Source organism: Corvus brachyrhynchos, unplaced genomic scaffold, assembly GCF_000691975.1.
Source record: "Corvus brachyrhynchos isolate BGI_N302 unplaced genomic scaffold, ASM69197v1 scaffold5, whole genome shotgun sequence".
Lineage (NCBI taxonomy): Eukaryota > Metazoa > Chordata > Aves > Passeriformes > Corvidae > Corvus > Corvus brachyrhynchos.
Window position 1 is genome coordinate 8,065,095 of NW_008238321.1, and position 20,584 is coordinate 8,085,678.

General features: G+C 40.2%; 1 protein-coding gene across 1 annotated transcript in view; it reads right to left on the reverse strand.

The window, feature by feature from the left end:
• Positions 1-20,584, reverse strand: part of SDK1 (sidekick cell adhesion molecule 1) — a 388,322-nt gene that overhangs the window by 196,216 nt on the left and 171,522 nt on the right. The window contains 2 exon segments of the mRNA XM_017734101.1: positions 3,648-3,653; positions 10,040-10,177. Coding sequence (XP_017589590.1) covers positions 3,648-3,653; positions 10,040-10,177 — 144 coding nt within the window.

Sequence of the window (20,584 nt, forward strand, 5' to 3'; positions counted from 1 at the left end):
TGTCTAAAACCACTCCCCAGCTGCACACAACAATATGTGAAACTGCTCAGTACAAAATCAAAGGATAACAAACATCCTGGATTGGCAATTTACAGCTCCCACGGTACAGCCACGGGGACAGGAAATCAATGCAGCTTTTACATACATCAGGTGAAGCAACCCAGGTTACAGCCAGGTCTGAGTTTCTCTTCCTGTTACAAATGGGGTAGGAAGGACCAATTATTCTAAATTACTTTAAAATTCATAGCAAGTCCTTACTAAAATCTAAAAAGAATATTTATGGCTGTACAGATGACCTTGAATCTTGCCTGTCCTGGCTTTCCAGTGCTTGCAGTTCTAATCACTATTTTTCCATTTTTTTTCCATACCCAAGCTGTTGTCTGCACTCCCACAATTACTTGGACAAATCACGTCTATCTGGCAGAAGGATGAGAGAGACATCCGAGGGTTTTCCATTCATATTCAATTTTCCTGCTTTATGATGTATATTGAGAAGAAATTAAAAACATCTTTAATATGAAGAGCTTTAAAAATTATAACCCTCAAGCAACCATATGTCTGTGAAAGCTGGAGACAAAAATTAGCTTTTGTGAAGACAGTGGGAGGGCAGCTCTGCAGACCTTCGGCACGTGCGAGAATCTTCAGGATATATTTAGGCTTTTGCAGTAACTCAGTGCAGAACATACTCTACTAAACATCTGTTTTGACCATATTTACTATTCCTTATCTATATTGTTTAGAAGCTATTTCAAGCTTGCCTAACACAACAGTTTAAAGAATACTATTGAATAGTTCCTAAATTGTTTCTTTTACAAATATAAAAGTCCTTCTCCTATGATTAGAAAAACAAACCCAAACACCCTCCAGGCTGCAAATTTATCCAGTTCATAATAAATAAAACACTTGTCACTGTTTTTCTAAGCAAGAGGTTGGTATCTCTTTACTCTCACTCACAGACCATCCAGGACAGCTTGTCTCACTGCAGACCAAGACAGAGCTGTCACAGCCATAGATCAGAGAATCATTGATTATCCTGAGTTGAAAGAGACCCACAAGGATCACCAAAGTCCAGTTCTTGGATGTTTTTCTTTAAATGGGGGTTGGTTGGTTGTTCGTTTTGCCTCAAAATAGCAAATTTAAGCTCAAGCTCACTTCAGTAAGTTACAGGCTCTTTCTCAGTAAAAATCACCTTCAGAAAGGGTTTGGCAACTTAAAATAAATGAGAATTATATTTTAAAAACATCCCACTGTGTAAAGATGAGAATCAAACCAAAATACTTCAAGTCAGCTCCTTGGAAAACTCCAGGAGTTTGGCACAGCAGAAAGGGACTTATAAGAAACCAGGAGTTAGTGTTCAAAAGGGGTAAATTGATACACCAGTCTCCAGTAGCCATTCCTTCTAAAGCTTCAGCATTATGATCCTTACAGGAACTGAAATGCAAAGCCCTTTACAAATTCCTACAAATCACTGGGCTTCTGTCTGCTCTGGGAGTTTTTAGACAGCGCAGTTGGATCTGGGGTGTACAAGATAAAGAAATAAATAGTTCCAGGGAAAAGACTCTCTGCCAGACTGACAGGCCCAGGAAGCTGCCAACACTGAATGTTGTTTGACTTAAATCTTCTCAGTTTTATGATTTCTATTACTGTTATTATATTATTCATGTATATACTCGTTTTTATGGCATTATCAGTATGTATTAAAAAGCTTTTCCAAGATCCCACAGTAGTGCTTAAGCTTACAAGTATGGACAGGAGCTACTACTCTCATGCCAACAATTAGAACTAATCATGAGCACAAAGTACTTACACAAGAGTGAGAAAATTAGTTCACTTATCACTCTAGTGAAATTGAAAAGAGAAACTAAATAGAAATACGTTCATGATAGAACGTGGTTAAATTGAAATTGGATTATACTATCAGTTTTACCCTTTCTGCCCATGAAAGATGATTCAATCTCGAGTAACCAACATCATCTTTTTATGTCTGATCAAAACAATGCTTATTTCAACAGCTCCCTTTCATCTTATTCCACTCTGAAGTATTAGTACAAGATTGACTAGAGAAAAGCACAGATCAAAAATGATACTTTCTTTGTAAATTCTACAGTATTATTTAAAAACACTGTAGGTGGACCAATGAGATTGAAAAGTCTGTCTGTTGAACCAGCAATACTTTTCTGTCTAGAAAAGTTTTCTGGCATTTCTCTTCTGCTGATCTTCCAACAAATCATCACAGTTTGTTCAAGATGGCATTTTCCTGGATGGCATGTATAATTGATGGGTGTCACATTTTATAAAATGATTGCAAGGTAAATTCAATTTTGCCATTTCCTTGTTTGTGTCCTCTAAGAATCCCTTATCTCCACATATCAATTACCAAGCAGTGACAGAGATAGGATACAAATCACTCCGATGAATGTAATAGCAAAAGTGATTAGAGATAGGGAGAGATTAATTGCATGTGTCAGATATAAATAAAGGGTTTAGGAGACAACCCAGGATTTGGAGCCTCTGTGTGTGTGTACATTCCAGATCTCTCACAGACACTATAACCACCCCCCCCAAACCTTATAAACAGACAAGTGTAACAAGAAGCCATGTTAAAATAATAAGTTTGATTATAGAAACCTCAGCATTTGCCATTTTTTCACAGCAACATGCATAATGTATGTGCATCTGCTGAGGGAACAGACACTCAGTTCTCGTGCAGTTCTGTAGTTTCACCAGCCACTGAGGAGTCCCCATAACAACAGGGTTGTTCTGTTGCACTTGGGAGAAAAGGAAATAACTATTCTTCCCATAAACCATGCATTTAAAGCTTCATTACATTTGTTGATGTGATATGATGAAAATTAAGTGCCAGATATTGGAACAGGTTTTATGCTGATTTAGGCTGTTTAAGTTCTCTTTAATAGTAAGACTGAAATAATCTTACAGAAAGTTCATTTTATCATCTTTCCAGATCAAAAGCCACCAGCAGAGGATACCCTGCTTGCCTGGGGCAGAGGCTGCAGCAGATGCACCATGTGTGGCACTAAGTTTTATCAAAAATAGTCCAGAGGAAGATGAAACTGGAGACCAAAGAATATGTCTACTATTTATCAGGAAGAGCACCGATAGAATATTTGGAACCCCCCTTACCCCCTTCCGCCCAGAAAAAGCTTGAGCTGCCACAGAGGTTTCTTTGCTAAACTGCAGGAATAATAAAGGTGAGCTATCTATCATTTTAACCACAGATTTCCTTCTCTGTCACTACAGTTAAAAGTGAGCAAAGTTTTCCTTTAAGTAGAAGAAAGGTAGAGAATTATGGAAGAGACCTGGCTGATGCTTTAGAAAAAGCTAACAGTGAAATTTGGAGTCCAAGAAGGCTGATAAATCCTGAACATCATCTGTTACTTCTTTGTAATGCATATAAAATCAGTCTACACCGCAGTACAGTGTCACTTTTGCAGTAGATAATAGGGTAAAGCACTGAGAATATCAGCCTCCACTGAAACTCCTAGCTCTGGATAAAGCTTAAACTAACATTTGTTCCAATATATCAAACCCAAATCTTTAACGCTAACTCAATTTAGTCCTTTTTCTTACATTAAAATGTGTTTGACTTAAATGCATACATACATCTCAAAGGCATGGTTAAGTCACACTCTATTCTTAAAATAAGAAAAAAGATCCCCATTTAAAATGTATGTCCTTGAGAATAGAGCAAGATTAGAAAAAAAGCACTTTGACAGTATTTGACCAGGGTGTTCAAGATGGCTTTTACACAGAATATGTCCTTAGGGTTGAGTGTTAAACCCCAAACACTTCTACAGTCTCCTTCAAATTAACATTTTGGATAACAGAGGATTGTGAAGCATCAGTCAAATGTTAAGTGCCACTCAAAGCCAAAGGCTCGCATTTACTCATGGAACCCCACCACGATATCCTTCCTGGAAATCCTGCTTGACAAAGAGAGAGCAAAACCTTTAAGAAAATGGGAAAGAAATGTGATCCTTTCAAAGAATGACTTAAAACCAGCGCACAGAGGTTTGAGCTGTGCTATGTTGGACTTCCCCAGTATTTGGTCACAGCCTCAGGCAACCAGGTACAGTCATGGCACAGAAATGCAATTTCATCTCATCCCATATTCCTTCTTTTTCCCTCACCAAAATAACCAAAAAGTGAAAAAAGCATCATAGAAGCACTAAATTCACCACCACAGCACTGACCCAGAGGGGCTAAAAGAAGCCAGTTCTCTTGGCATGAACTAAAACCAGTTTGACAAGTCTATAGAGCTTGTGTGAATTTGACGTCAGAACAGAAATATCTGTTCCCTGGGGGTGCCAGCCCATTCCTTTTTTCCTGCCTACACCTGAAAGCTGGGACTGGCTATGAAAAATTCATGCCTTTTGTGCTTCAAACATACCCATGAAGGATCCTCAGCATCTGCTGACTTGAACGAACCCTGATGGCTAATATGAAAAATCATGTTAGTGAAATGCTCTCTTCCAGAGAGGAGAATGTCTGCTCAGAATCTTCTGAAAACTTATCTTCTTACCACACCTGACAGAAGGATGTCAAGAGGAACATCCTATCAAACACACCGACAGGTAACAGGCCACTTTCCCCCCCACCTCTTTCTTTCCTGACATCATAAAGAATATTTCATTCTTACAGACACTAAAAGTGACCCAAATGTCCTGTGCAATCATGAGAGCTTTCCTTTACAGCAGAAAACCAACCAAACAAGAACTTTGTGTAAATTCAGTCCCTGTGAGCCTGAAATGGGACTTTTGCCTTCTGTAAAATTTATGTCTTGATACATTAAGTTGAAGAACAAAATAGGCACCAAGCTGGGACAAACAGGGTCTATTTAGCCTCATGTCAATGTCTGCCATAACAGAATAAAATTCTTCTGGTCATGAGTGGAGGTTGGGCAGAACAACACGACACTCTCATACTTTAACTTAATTGCAAGGCAACCAATTTTATTTTTTTTTAAGCATTGCCGGTGCCCAAGGGAAAAATTTATCTTCGTTAAATGATAATTGGCTTTATTATCTTTGACTCTTCAGAAATGCTGGCTGGCAAGGTTTTTAAAATTTTCATCAATCTTGTTTTCTGTTTTCACAAAGCCTGCATCAGAAAATGACATCAGGCTGCAGAACACTCTGTATCTCCTGGTGTTACCAATAGGTCTGGAGACTATCTAATTTACTAATAAATCTATTGGAATGACATGCATCTCAATATTTCACAGCTTAACAAGGAGGTGCAGGAGCAAGGCCCTGAATTGCAGTTCCGGACGATTAGCGCCGCAAAACCAATTGAAGCAGGAGCATCTAAACTGTCACAACAGCTTACACACACCCACCTCCTGCAAACCAGCCATTTAAATCATTTACTGAGGCCCACATTTTTCATAAAATGCTTCAACTGGACTCAGAAAAAGACAAACACGCCCTTAAAAGTTTCCAGGAGTGGGCCAGTGGTGCTCACAGAAAGCATTGCACTCAAGTCAGTAATGGAAATACCTCACCAGGGCTTTGCCAGCTTCTTCCCAAGTGGCTCCAGAGTCTGGCCTTGGCATCATATCATAAAGTGGAAGGACATGGATTGAGTATCCTGCAGGGAGTAGCTCAGCCAGCTCCTCACAGCAATAGAAAGCTCCCTATGAATCTTTCTTTTTTCCCCCCCATTTCCAATAAACCCACTTAAACTCTTGACTTACATACTAAAATCTCTCATGGTTTCATTAAGAAGCTCTAAATGTCCCTGCTCCCTCCCTCTTTACCCTCAAAAAACCTTCATGCAAAAGTAGCACAGCCAACAGCAAAGTACCATGTACTAATTTTTTTTTGTTTGCTTTGGTGTTTCTGGGGAGTTTTGGTTCATGGGGTTTGTCATTACTTTTGGAGATTTGGGGGTTTGAGTTTGTTTGGTTGAATTTTGTTTGTTTTTAAGCTCCATACTACAAGCAAAAGAGTTGTGATGCAGTTTCAGAGATATTTAGCTGTTACACTGAGAATGGCCTTCAAGGAAATAAGGGTTTATGATGGCCTTATTTGAATGAACACTTCGATCTTTAGGTGCCCTGCCAACACTGCTAAAACCAAAGAATGTCACTTTATTCCCTGACAAGCCACAATCCTTTGGATTAGACCTGACCATCTGTGCTGCAGGACATGTCTGGCTGTGGAAGAATAGGCACAGGAAAGAAAAAGCCAAAAGAATTAAGGATCTGTTTACGATACCATCATCAAACCTATTGCTCAATAGACGGAAACAGGAAAAAACCATTTAGGATTTTCCAACGCTTATTACTGAAGAGCAGTATTTACATCCCAAAAGCTTGCACCAGCCCAGAGATAGATTAATTCTCACGCCTCTCCAATCAAGTTAGGAAGCTCCAGCAACGGGGTTTATACTGAAACCCTCCCCAGCACCAATAGTGAATTCTCAACAAGGAGTGAGTAATTTGAGTTAAAACCCAAAATGAGTGCTGTTACTATTTCCACTGCCAAACTCTCAACTTTCAGACTTTCTGATTTTCCAAGCCAAAATTTGTGTTATTTACATGAAAGCTTTGACATATGGTTAAAAAGAAAAAAAAAAGTGGCAGGATTTTCATTAGTGTAGTACACAGTTCAACTCATTTTAAGACATTTTAAATTTAGGACTAATTTATGACATCTCACACTAATTTCAGATGTGACGTTATTCCCAATATGCTGCCTGTTGGACATAATTTTTATTTCCCCAGAGCTTGTCACCTCAGAGATGATCTAATCCTCCTGAAGTCAGTGGAAACTAGTCCCCTTGAAAGAAACAACCATGGTTCTCAAGCACAACTGGGTGGGCCTCATGCTGTGTCACATTCAGACACATGGGTTTAGGGCAGGCATGTAGAACACAGGGGTTCAGCCAAGCTGGGGACTCAGCTGTTGAGAAAAAACACTGCTCAATATTTGGATCTGCTCACAGAGTGACCAAATCTACTGGGAAATAAATCTTTAATGCCTTTGCACCAAGGGCGTGTAAGGACCAGGCTGGCAGAGCGATGGGGACGCAGCGCATACCTGAAACGCCCAAATGTCCCCAAGAGCTGAGCATTCCCCTAAGCCCTGGCACTCTGCTGCCTTCATTTCCACATGTGGCCAACCTCAGAACATGGAGAAAAGCAAACCCAAGCACAGCCAAAGCAACTCTGACAAGCCTGCAGGCTTTCTCTTGGAGCTGTTTCCCAACTTCCCTGCATGTTTGCAATCAGGGGCAATGGGTGGGTGTGAGACTTCACAGTGTTGGACTCGGTGAGCTGCAGTTTAGACTGACAAGAAACAAAATGTCTTTACTATTAATACTCAGCCCCATGAGAGAATTCAATGTGATTGGGGCTTTTAGACTGCTTTTGAAACATGTTCAGCATCCTCTAATCTCTTCACATCACATGTATCAAATATAGTTATTAATTGAAGGACAGTTCAGTGTATTTTCCAGGTGATGCTCAAACTCCATTTACCTTCAGCCACAATTCAACAGATGACTTTAATCTACAATATAAAGCCCTGTAACTCATCTTCTGCTCAGCTCAGAGCCAGACCTTTCTCCTGCTGTCAGCCTTGTACTTTGGAGCAGAACAGGACAGCTTACAGCTTTCTCAGCTGTTGGAATGATTCTGCAAATATGCTTTTCTTACAGGCTGAAGCAAATCTGACACCGGTCTCCTTCAAGGAATAACGAGCTGTGCATATCTAACACAGTTCTCAGTGAATGGCTGCCCTGGGAATTATCTATGGGGTTTTTTTCCTCCTGCCCTCAATAACAGTGGCAGTGTGCACACTGAGTCATGCAGCAAGGTTGTACTCAATAATTAATATATCATCTACTTGCACAGAGATTGGCCATTCCACTTTACTTGGAGTTTATTGGATTTTGATTAAACTGTTTTTAAATTTTATACATGTCCTAATGGAAAATTACAAGTGTCATCCCTCCTAACAACCCATAAGATTCAGACAGTGACAAGTCAATGCAGTATCTTCCTCATCTGCGTTACCTTTAACAATCTGTTTCCAACCTCCTGCTTGAATTCTTTATTACTCTTCCAAAATATGTCATTTTTCTGCAACCATTCTCTGCATATTGCTTCAGGACTATATTTTTGCCTAATTTTTTTCTGTTACTGGACCAAAAATATATATGTGATACATTACATAGAAATTAGTAAGTTTAGTCCTCAGATCAAAGTTCAGAACAACCACGTAAATGCAATTTTCTTTACAGACTCCAATGCCTTACAGCCAGTGCCTTCCTTCAACAGACGCACACAGCCTTAATAACCCTGGCTATCAAGGTGTCAATTCACAAACCTCATTGGCTGACATTAATTCTAAAAGCAAATCCATTTTTGGCTTTCCATCTTGTCTCATGCTTCATTTTCTTTTATCCACTTTATCTTTCCTATTTGCCACATTCCAGGCAGACTTTGCATTCATGGTATCAAGTCTGTGAGCATTTTGGAGTGTTTTCTTTTCCATATGCCCATATTACTTTCTGCTTTGCATAGCACTTGTTATGCATGCATGATCACAGACTATTTGTAGCATTAATTAAGACATGAAATTAAAGTGGGAAGTATGCTATTGGTCACATAATACAAACAACACAAATTTGCTTTAAAAATGAAATTACTAAAGTGTTAGCAAACCTCTTCATACTGTCAGAAATAATAATGTTTACAATCTACATGCCACCGTACAGCCAGAATTCACAAGTGGATTTGGAATATTATTTCCACTTCAGAAAGATACACATAAAACCCCTGAGCAGTTCATTTAGTTTAGATACTTGTCTGGAAGAAAACAGAGGTTTGTGTCTCCTGCTGCCTGTCAAACCTTCCAGCTGCTGCCCCCAGTGATCCCAGCCCCACTACCAGGGCTTCCTATCTTTGTCTAAGAATAGCTTTCCTTGAAATCCAATTAGAAATTTTAGCAGAAAAGTCACTGTTTCTTAGAAATGAAATGTTTCACAGGTCTGTAATGTTCTGGATGAATTTCTGACAAACACAAGCATAGTTCCAAAAGCTATTTCCCTGGAAACCCAGACTCCCAAGATTTGCTATTGTAAGGAAACAAGCCAACAGGGATTGTCCCAAATCTAATGGTACCCAAGATCAGGAGATCTGCAGCATCTCATCATGCCATTGACCTAGAGCTGAGTCCTGCATCTTTTAGAAGCCCAAATTATAAGGGCTGCCACTGCCATCACTGACTTACTCCATCACCTCTTCCCTGTCTCTACAAGCAAAATGAGGAACCTCCCCTCTCCCACAGCACTATCACACTCCCTCTTCTCACTGCCACATAAATAATACCTTTATCAAGTGCCTCATACAAGAAGTCAAGCCATTCCACGTTTAGAATATTAATTTTTCATACAAACAGGTTTACTGGATGTTTTACAAGAGTTTGCACGTGCACATTTCTGCTGAACGTGCACCTTGGCAGACCCAGTGTGCAGGCATCTCCCTGACCCCGGTGCTCTGCTGCAAAACCCACTCATGGAATATCTCTGTAGTGGTGGTGTTAATACAACCTTTGTAATGTAAAATAATGAGTAACAACAATGAAATGCATGTTCCCTGGGACTCTGTGATAACTCCAGGTAAAAATAATGCCATAAACTGGGAATAGATTCATAAATAAATTTGCACTCAGAAGGATGACTTGTTTACTTAGGCACAATGGAAAACAACCCATTATAAACACCTGCATTAAAAAGAAATTATAATCACAACTTCACAATAAACAGTGAGGGATATCATCATGTACCTGCCTCGCACAAAGTAAACCACCAGACAAAGGGCTTTGAGGGTGATTTGTGGAGGGCATCTCCTCCCTCTTTTGCACAAGGAGTTCAGTGTGCTCCAAACCAAGAAGCAAACACTGACCTCTTTTAAAGGTCCAATCCTTTGTTAGCAAGGCTTTTTATTAGGGCAGCCTTTGTGAGTCCTGTCTGCAGCCCCCGTGTGACAGCACATTCTCCACAATTTGGGTACTCACGTGCTACGCTGAGATGAATGAAGGGACTCGTCTTGTTCTCCCCGTTCTTTTCGTTGACTGCCTGGACATAGTAACCTCCTGCATCCACCACTGATGTCCCCAGGATCACCAGCTGGTTCTCCAGGGTGATGGCTCTGTTTAGGAAAGAGAGAGATCACTTTGAAGCCATCAGAAGAATGTTATCCACTAGGCAAAAACCATACAACCCTTCAAACTTGATAGCCTGATATGATATTCACTGATCATATAAATCAAGATGTTGCAGAATCAAAACCAGACCCATTTCAAACACATTTGCAGGAAATAAAGATCTCAGATGCCTCTAGGCCTTCTCTCTTTAGATCATGTAAGATGTTCATGGTGACACACAGAAAGAGCTACAACACGTAGAACTGGGACAGCTTAAATGGCAGTAAGAAGTTATGCAAGGAACAGCAAATGACACCAGTGACCACCAGGCTGCAAACTGCATCTTTGTGGGGTGACGACAGTCCTGGCAATCATCAGGGTGCTGCAAAGCCAGATTTATTGAAAATCCTCTCAACAAGTGGAAGGCAGCCTGTTAAAGTGAAACTCAAGGAATAACACATAGTTCATTGAAGTAAGAAAGTAAAAATCAAAGGCAGCGGAACCTCCAAAGGTAAACTTTCTTAATTTATGGCATTGCCAATTATCACCTCATCAGAGACAATAACATGGGCTGTAACAGAGACCATCTGTGTGTGGAGAGGCAGGGAGGGTTCTTCTTTCATCCCAAAGCAGGTAGGACAGCATAACCCTGTAGGTAACTGGCAGGGGCCTGGAGGAGTCATAAATGTCTTTTTCTAACACAATTCTGTTCTTAGGGCTGCTGCACAACAAAGGTTCCTGTGAACTCCCTCATAGGCAGCATTACCCACTTGGCTACTTTACTTTTCACATGGATTAGATGACCTTTTCTTGACTATAAAAGATAAAGGATTAACCTAGAGAAAACATGTAAATATTCAAGGATTTGACTGACAGGCCACAGGAAGCTCCAAAACCAGTAAGATTAAAGCAAATGTAAATTTCCAGGGAAAACCTGTGGAGCAAAAATCTGACCTACTGCAGCCTGTGACAGGCACAGACTTGGAAATCTGAGGGTAAGGTTGGGAGGAGGAAATTCCCTTCACTTCTAATACTTAATGAGAAGCCATGCTGAGTTCAGCTGTGCTGTTAGACATATCACTGAGCATGAGAGTGAAACAACTTATAAAATTATTATACTGGAGGAACAAGCTCACACATCGATAGGCTCAGAAAGAGTCAGCACGGAGTGAAAGCATTTGTGCACTAATCAGTCAATAATAAACACCCCTGCATTCCATCCTCCTGTTTTGGCATGGGGTGGTTACCCTTAACTATAAACAGCTACTTTGTTCTGAAAAAGCATTTAAAGGAACGGTGTAAATCACACATTCCCAGTGCAGCATAGTGGTTTTTATACATAGGGAGGGCATAAGAAATTACAGTGAGAACACAGCCGTGTTCAAAGCCAGACATTTCATTCATAACACTTTAATTTTCTGATGTGGATACAAAGGAACCTGAACTTTTGTAAAGCTATCATGGCATCAGAGAACCATTTAGGCTGGAAAAGATCTTTAAGATCTTTGAGTCCAACCATTCCCGCAGCACTGCCATGGTCACCACTGACCCATGTCCTCAAGTGCCACATCCTCATGGCTTTTAAATCCCTCCAGGGATAGAGACTCCAGCACTGCCCTGGGCAGACTGTGCCAGTGCTTGAGAATCCTTTTGGTGAAGAAATTTTCCCTGATATCCAACCTAAATCTTCCCTGGTGCAGGGAACTTTAGGCCATTTCTTCTTGTCCTGTTTGGGAACTGCAGAGAACAAAAAGGTCCCCCGAGCCTCCTCTTCTCCGGGCTGAGCCCCCCCAACTCCCTCAGCTGCTCCTCAGACTTCTACTCCAGACAATAATAAAAAAAACCTGTTGAAAAATGAAGCTAAATGTTCAGCTCTGAAATCAGTCATCACACATCACCTAAAGATCCTGTCTACAACATCTTCCTTGGCAATTTTTATTATAAAAGCTACTTTAAAAAAAAAAAAAAAAATCACAGTATGGTTGGTTTTTTTTGTTTTTTTGTTTTATTCAATGAGACTATACTAGTTTAATTGATTTAGAAAATTAATCAAAGAAACTGTGATAGATTTACAGAGTGGGGATATAAAATACAATTAATAAGACATTTGATAGAGCAAATAAAGATAAAATTCCACTGCAGTGCTAATAATTGAATATTACAAGACAATTACATTTACACTCACTTCTACTTCAATTCTAAAGAAAGCAGTATTAGAAAGATTCTTTGAAAATACTGAAATATATTTCACGCTGCTTTGATTCCAGGTACAACTGCACCCAGAGTTTTAAAGGCAATCCTTGAATACCGCTGTGGTGGACACTTATTATCTGCATTAAATTGGCTGAAAATTTTGAGACTTAAACCATTAAACTCATTATATAATAATCAAGACCAAAGGAAATGAAAATGTATTTACTAAGGAAATTGTTGAAAATGAAGTGAGGGTTTTCATTATAATACAAATTTTTACTGGAGTGTGAACAAAATTTAACATTTGTGAGTGAAAAGTAAGTAAATTTTAGAAACTAATCTACATAAGCATAAAAGTTTGATATTAATTTGTATTTAAAAAAGGGTTAGAAGATAATACAACTCCTGAAGGCAGCTCTTAGGGGTCATCAATTACATGGTCAAAGTTAGATTAAAACTCCCCAAATGAGTTATTGATATCTTAATAGTTCTGTGAAAAATGGAGTGTCCTGGGTTCATTAAGTGCAGGCAGGTACGGAGCCAGCCAGGAGCCCTCCCAGGCTCTGGAGTTTTATTTAGATCACGCATGAGCCTCGTGCATCAGGAAAATCAATCAATCAGTCACATTTTAAGGACTCATTAATGCCAACATTTCTAAACCATCTGAAACTCCAGGGCCCAGCCCTTACCAGGGTTGCAACCACTTTCTGCACAGCAGCTGCACAGAGACTCTGAAAACTGGCTTAGTGTGTTTTCCTGGGCTTATTGTTTGTTTTCATTGTCTGATATAACTTTTAAATTCTGACAGCACTACTCTGGTGTTCCAAGGAAAATCTGATTCCTGGGTGCTCAGTTTAGCAGCACATTTGATGAAGATGACTGCAGCAGATGGAGTGGACCTGTCAGTAATTCATACCGAGCACGGGACTCATGAAAAATATAAATATTACTTTTTTTGAAGCACTATCGAACTTAACTCAATCTAACATTTTCAAGACAGGAGCAACCAGCAAGCAAACTAAGCAGACTGATCCTCTGGGATTTCTTAAGTGTAGGAAAGGAGCATTTTAAAGCACACATTTTAATAGAAGAATGGTTGGATTTCTCTGGAGCTCAGCAGAAGCCTGTAGGGAACAGCAGCAGCCAGGGCTGGCAGTGGGAGGTGGTTGTAACAGTGGATCCAGGGTTATCATATCCAAAAGCACCTCAGTGGCACCTTCACCACAAAAGCAAATGGAAACAGAACCAGACTGATCTCAAAGCAAAGGCGAGGGGGGCCCTTTGATGACAAATTGTTTTTAAGAGATGCTGTTTAATTAAAGGTTGTGGACTTGAGGGGATGGGAAAAGGCAGCAGTGATGGACACAGATCATACAGCCCATTATTCTAAACATCAGAACATAGAACAGCACCTCCTGAGGTTTCCTCACTTCCACTCACTGCAGCCAGAATTGAGCACTTGGATACCTGGTCTAAGGTAAAGCATTCTTGCCCTTGGCACAGGAAATAGATCATCTTTATGGTCCCTTCCAACCCAAACTATTCCATGACTGTACAGACTGGAATTTTTAATTGCACCTTTTCAAGTTGTCCAAATACTATAAACTCTGCTGCAAATAATCTCTGAGCTTGATCTAGAGCTTATGGGAATTCTTCTGTTAAAATCAATGGAACATGAATCAGAATTTTAAAAGTGAAGATAACTTTTCAAAAGGGCCATTCTTACAGCCTTTAAGAGAAAGGTTTTGCAGTTAATGCTGCGAATGAACCCTTCAGTATCTCAAATAGGTGGATTTAGATTAATAATGTTTTTATGTGAAAATACCAAAATCTACTCTACAAGTAGATAATTCCCCAAAGTTAGATATTTGTTATGTTATTAGTCTACAAGATTACACAAAAAGTAGATAATACTGGGATATAAAAACATAAAATGAAAATCAGGGTAACCTGATTAGGCTCTCTTTCAGAAGTCACCATCTGCTCCTGAGCCAGCATGCAATATTTTAGTACAAAGGCCTTCATAAAGCCTCTTTTCCAATATTACCTCCAGCTAATACAATTATCAATCCCTCTATACCAGATATTTTTAACTGGAGAGCCTCTGCTCCCCTTTCAAAAACTTTTGTCCACCACTGCGCAGCAAGGCCTGATCTCCCTGTGACCCAGACACCACAGAGGAACAGTGATGCTGACAGAAAAGGGAGCGATTATGGAGTAATAACAGAATAATTACTGCAAGAGTTCCCCCATGGGCTTCCCCTCTTGGAAAAGCAGGGATCTGCTGCAGTTGCACACACAGCTGTTCTGGGGGATCCCTGTGCATGCACAGCTTAACCCAGCCAGCACTTCACCACCCTCGCATCTCCCAGTGCTGAAGGGGAATTATTAATTAAAATTATTTAAATACGTGTGTCCTACAAACAGCCTGTGTTTCTCAAGACTCAATCACAGGGAAAAATATTTGTGCTAGAGTAGCACCTCCACAGGGACAGAGCACCAGGAGTTGTGGTTGGATGGCAGTTTCATGGGATATTATTTAGGTTCCAGGTACACTGTTACTGCAAATCAACCATCTATTAATAAAAATTTTATACTTACACAGGCACTGAATATTAAGTACAACTACACTGAGTTTACAATCAGGGCAGTTCATACACTGCTTCTCTAACTATGTCAGGGCACAGCACGTGTTTCTGGGAAGTGACTGGGATTTCTAGTCATGAAAGCATCCCAGGGTCACACAAGACAGTCCTAATGGCCAGGCAGAGGACAAACACTACCATGAAGTGAAGGACAACCAGCTACTGATGGGTTTAGCAGATGTATTTCCAGGAAGAATTGAGAGCAACTGCAGAATTTCCATGTTTTATGCTTGGCTTCTCTATTCTCTGGTTTTGGGGCTTGCAAGGTCTTGGGTTAATAAGGCTGCAGGCATCAATCCCTGTGCTTCTTCATGAACACAATACACTAAATCTGTTCTGTGTAAAACAAGTGGACAGAAAACTGCACTTGACCAATCATCAGTGATCCTCTACCTGACTGGAAAGTGAGATCACGCAGAAACCCACAGGGTCTGTCTTTGGCCTGGCTTAATGTTTTCATCAGTGTTTGTTGGCTGAATATAGATTTCACTTACTAAATCTGCTGATAAAGTCCCAAAGACTCCGAAAGACAGAATGAGAATTACAAATGCAAGAGACCTGGTCAAGCCTCTCCACAAGACTGAGGTTTGCAGTCCAGTGAACAAGCTCAAAACACTGTATTTAAGAAAGAATAAGTGACTGAGCAACAGGCAAACCCTGCAAGGGGGTGTGCAAACAGCAGTGTCACTGGGAAATCTAAGAAATAGCCATGTTTCTCACCCAGCATGGCCTCCACTCAGTCCTGGCTATTAGATTTAAATGTGTGGATAAGTCAAGAAGAATCCAAACAGCATGAACACAGTACCACAGCCATCCACTCCCCTCCTCTGCCACCCATCTGATCCAAAGAATCATCCAGAGAAGGTGATGTGCAGGAGAACACTCAAAACAAAAAAAACCAAACCCCAACTCATCACAAGCATCTTCATGTACATACAGGACTGCTACAAAAAAGCATCTCAGATTTAAGCAGAATTGCCAAATATTGAGTCTTGTTATGAAAATCTTAGCAGCTCGCCCTCGGAAAGCTTATTTTTGGTCTTTGGAGATAGAAGCTCCCAGAAAAGATGCTCAGATGAATTATCCCAAATGTATATTTTTAAATCATGTCCATATCAAGCAATTACTTAGCTAGAGACTAAAAACTCCACAAAACAAAACCCAGGATAATCACTATATAATTGATCACGAGAGAGATGTTTACAATCTGCCAATCCAGAGGCAAGGAATTGGAGCAACAAACTAAGGAATAATATTCCAAAGCGCACTATTTATGTTAAAACTTTTTTTTCTCCCCAGGTTTTCAGCAGCTTCAATTCTTACTTAATGCAGCTTAATTTTATCACACAACTTTGCTCCTTTGGTTTTGTTTGTGGTTTTTTAAAAAATATTATTACATTTTAAGCAGCAAGAGTTAGTGCAGCTGATATAAGAACTTGAAGGTGCTTAAATCCCAGCTCCTGGGCTTTATCTTGCTGAACCACACTGAGGTGTGGCTGGTTGTGCTATGCCAGCAGCAGCATTTCTCAGGCTAATAGAAAAAAAAAAAACAACCCCAGGCTTTCAAGACAAAATACACATCTCAGTCAATAACAGAAAGCAAAGACTCAGAATAAAATAAGTCAATTTTCTTCAGCTTCCTCTTCTTATAAAACTCTTACAGCATTCCAGGTATTTGTAAGCAGGGTGTCTATTTTTCTTCCCTCTCCAGTTTATGGTATAATCAACACACTGAACTCCACTTGTGCACTCACCAGCTGTTGCTATGGACATTGCTGGCAACCATGGGGAGGAAGAATCGTGGAAATTTTTTTTTAATACAAATGGGTTATTTAAACAAAACATTGCAGTTAAAAAGTACCATGGGCTGTTGATCTACACAGCTGGCTGACTTCACTGACAGCAAGCACAAAGACTATTTGTAATCATTTGGGATTTTATAGTTCAATTTTCAGAGACAGACATGAATATTGCTTCACTTTATGATAGTTCTCCTGAATTGATTATTCAGGGTGCTGTGGGTGTTTTTAAACACTGATTTGTTCCCCTTTCCTTCACTGTGGAAGGAAAACTTGTGTTATTAAATTATATCTTCATTTCTGATAAAACATGTCAGCATAATGGTATGTGCTCTAGTGCTTTGTGGCGAAGTGTGGAAGGGTTTCCTGTTGAATATTGTATATTCATACCATTACTTCACTGAGACACATTTGTTTTTATTCTGAGTACATAAGCCATGGCTGTGAACTGCACTAACTATAAAACAAATTAGCAGCAGCACGGCCCTGTCACAGGGCCATGCCCTGAAGGGATAATTGATCATGGAACAATGACAAAGGAAACTTCAACCTCTTAACAGCATATTTAACACATATTTAGACATGCCACAACTGTGCCTACTTAAATGCTCCCAACTTTCCTTTATTAATGTTCCTGAATCTGCCCCAGTGCCATTTCTGCCTTTTTAATTCCTGATTTCACATGTATCTCATTCAGAGCCGTCTCCATTTTCACACAGGTGTAGCTGAGAATAAGATTTGGCACAGCGAGGTATGAGAACACGTAGTCTCAAGGACTCAGAAATCTGTATCACAGCAACTGAAATAGCCACACCATTTGGAAATAAAATACCAAATCTTGGACAGGTCAGTGTTTTTGCTCAGTTTTCTCAGATGAAAAAAGTCCTTCAGCAGCAAAATACATGCACATGAATATATTTAAAACTGATATCCAGAGTTCACAGAGTGTACAGTGACAGCTGCTGTCTGTAACCAGTGAACCTAATGGCAGCTGATTTTCATCTCTGAAGAGGAAACCCACAGGTGGAAGACCTTAAGAGGCCAGTACCTGCAGTGGCTACTTCTTATTGTATGAACCAAAGGCTTTGGTTTCCTTTTAGTGCCAGAAAAATGTATCTGGAGCTTAAAACCAGCAAAATAAGTACCCAGGTGCACCACACTTGCTCTACAAGCAAGAGGAACAGCACCAACCTGGCCACTCAGCTCCTTCAGGTGATAATAAACACTCCAAGGGACAGGAAAAACTGTACAAGACATAACTTGTAGTAGGGACTCTTGTACCTCAGGACTAACAGTCTGGTAGCCCATTAGTTTTTAGATCTATTACCCTTCCTTTGAATGGTACCAAATCTCTAAACAAAGAGAAAGGATATGGTAAAAAGTGGCCACTGACCCAAGCATCAACCTCTGCTGCTGCCAAAGAGCAGCAGCACTACAGCAATTTATTTAGACAAGTTTTACTATGAAAGATAATTAAAGATTTAGAGGCACGGATCAATACAACAGCAAACACTATCTATGTACAGCACTGCAGTTTGCCAAGCCCAGCATTTGTGTTACTGCTGCAGATTCATCATATGGGGCTATTACACAGTGCCTTAGGTTTGCAGTCTACATCAACATAAGGATTTTGTGGGGTCGTTTCTACTCACACTCTACTGCTGTGCAGCAGAAATTGAGCACAGGCCCTGGAGCCAGGTACACCCAGGTTGGGTTATGTCACCTTGGGTGAGTTATTCAGCCTTTCAGTCTGTATGTTTTGCCAAGAGAAAAAAGATAACACACGTATATGTTTCTCTTTACGCAAAATAATTTGTCTAGAGGCTTAAATAGTTAATACCTCTGGCACTCAAAAGACGCAGAAGATTATGTAAGTGCTAAACCTTAATGCTCTTTACTTGCCCTTGCATTTCAGTGTGACTATCAGGCATTTGGTTACAACTTCAGGCAAAGCACTGAGGTTCAGCTGATGTAACATCTCCTGAGCTAAACACAGCGGGCAGGTGAGTGCTACTTCCCAAACACTGGAATTCCAGTAACTCATGGAATTGCACAACTTCCTTCAGCATAATCCCCTTGTACTGGGTACAGAGGCACTCAGTAACAAACACAGACTCCACAAAATCCTGGTTATTACTGACAGTGATTCAGCAGTAGAAACTTCAAGCCAGTCAATCACAGATTTACTTTTTTTAATGCCCATACTGCAAACATTTCCAAGCACTTAAAAGTTTGTGACAACATAAAAACCACTGGTTAAAGAGAAGAAATAAGCAGAAATTTAAAAGGAAGCAGCAACTCCTTATTTCTATAATGAACAGGCACAGGATTCATTCAACCAAATGTTGAACAAACATATGAAGCCAAACACTGGAAACTGTGGAATGAAAACTGTGTAACATCACGGCAGCAGCATTTTCTGTTGTGGTTTCTGCCCAAACATGATTTTTTGTCAATAGCGTGTGAAACAGCACAGTAAACTACTGGAAAATATTGGTCTAACAACAGCACTTTATCTTTTAAGTTAGGGGTACATTACTAGTCAAAAAAATACTGGTGGAAAATTTTTCAGAAATAAAAGGAGAAATACTTCCTTCCAATTAATGAGCCAAATATACACAAAGCTGTTGTGCAGCAAAGCTACAGAATTCTAAAAGGTGGAAAACAAGTTTATGAGAAGGTTTATGTAAGAAACTGAGAAGATAAAAAGAACTAAAGCTGCACCTAAGCATTTGATGATCCCAGTCCCAGGCAAAGTAGCACTACCTATGGCAAAATCTGTGAAACCTCAATGTGAGCATCAGCATCTTTTAAAAATAGAGTGCCAGAGAACAGAGGCTTTAGACTTTAGGCTTTTATTCCGAAGTAAAGCTGTTTTTCTGGGATCCTTTTGTATGTCCTGCTTGAAGCCCTGTTCAGCCCTTGTCTCCAACTCATCAAGAACACTTCAGTGGCCAGCTCAAGTGTAAATGACACATGATTAAAGGACCATACAGATTTTTATGCTTTCAACGTGAGTGGTGTTGCCAAATCTGGGCACACAGGTACCCTCTCAACTCCACTGATTTTTAAATTACTTGAAATCAAGACACAGGTGTTTTTGTATGACTTACTGCATATTTGACTTCTGAGTCTAATGACACAAATTTCCTTGCCCTAGAGCAATGAAATATATTCAGGGCTTCTGGCTGTAAGGCTTGAGGAAGTCAGGAGGCCAAAGCTCCTGCAGTAAATCTGGCCAGTCCTCCAGTGGAATGACAGCAACTTCTACTTTAGAAATAGTCCCAGAGGTAAAATAAAAAGTGAAGAACTCCAACTCCCTCCCAATACTGAAGCTTTAAGCACCACACGTTCCCTCTAATGAAGACCAATAGAGAGGCTGCATCCCCAGCACTGTCTTGTTTGCATTTGCTGCATGATCCATAAACACTGTGCCCATCGAGCACGCCAAGGAAACCCTGAAGTGTCAGGAGATACAGCATAGTATCTTTTATTTTACGGCTAACAGAGGCTTTGCAGAGCATTTTTATTCCCATTGCCGAAGAAACACTCGGCTGAGTTCTGTGGCAAAAGAACTCACAAATCCTGGGGAAGAGACACACATGATGCCAGCCCAGCTTGTATTCCTGGGGCTGGGAACAGAGTACTCCACACCCTGCCAGTGCAAGTAATTCCACAGAAGAGCTGGACCAGAACAGAAAACCTCTGATGCCCCCAAAGTCTCTGCTGCAATCTGTCTCCACGTATTTATCTCTATACTTGCAGACATTCCTGC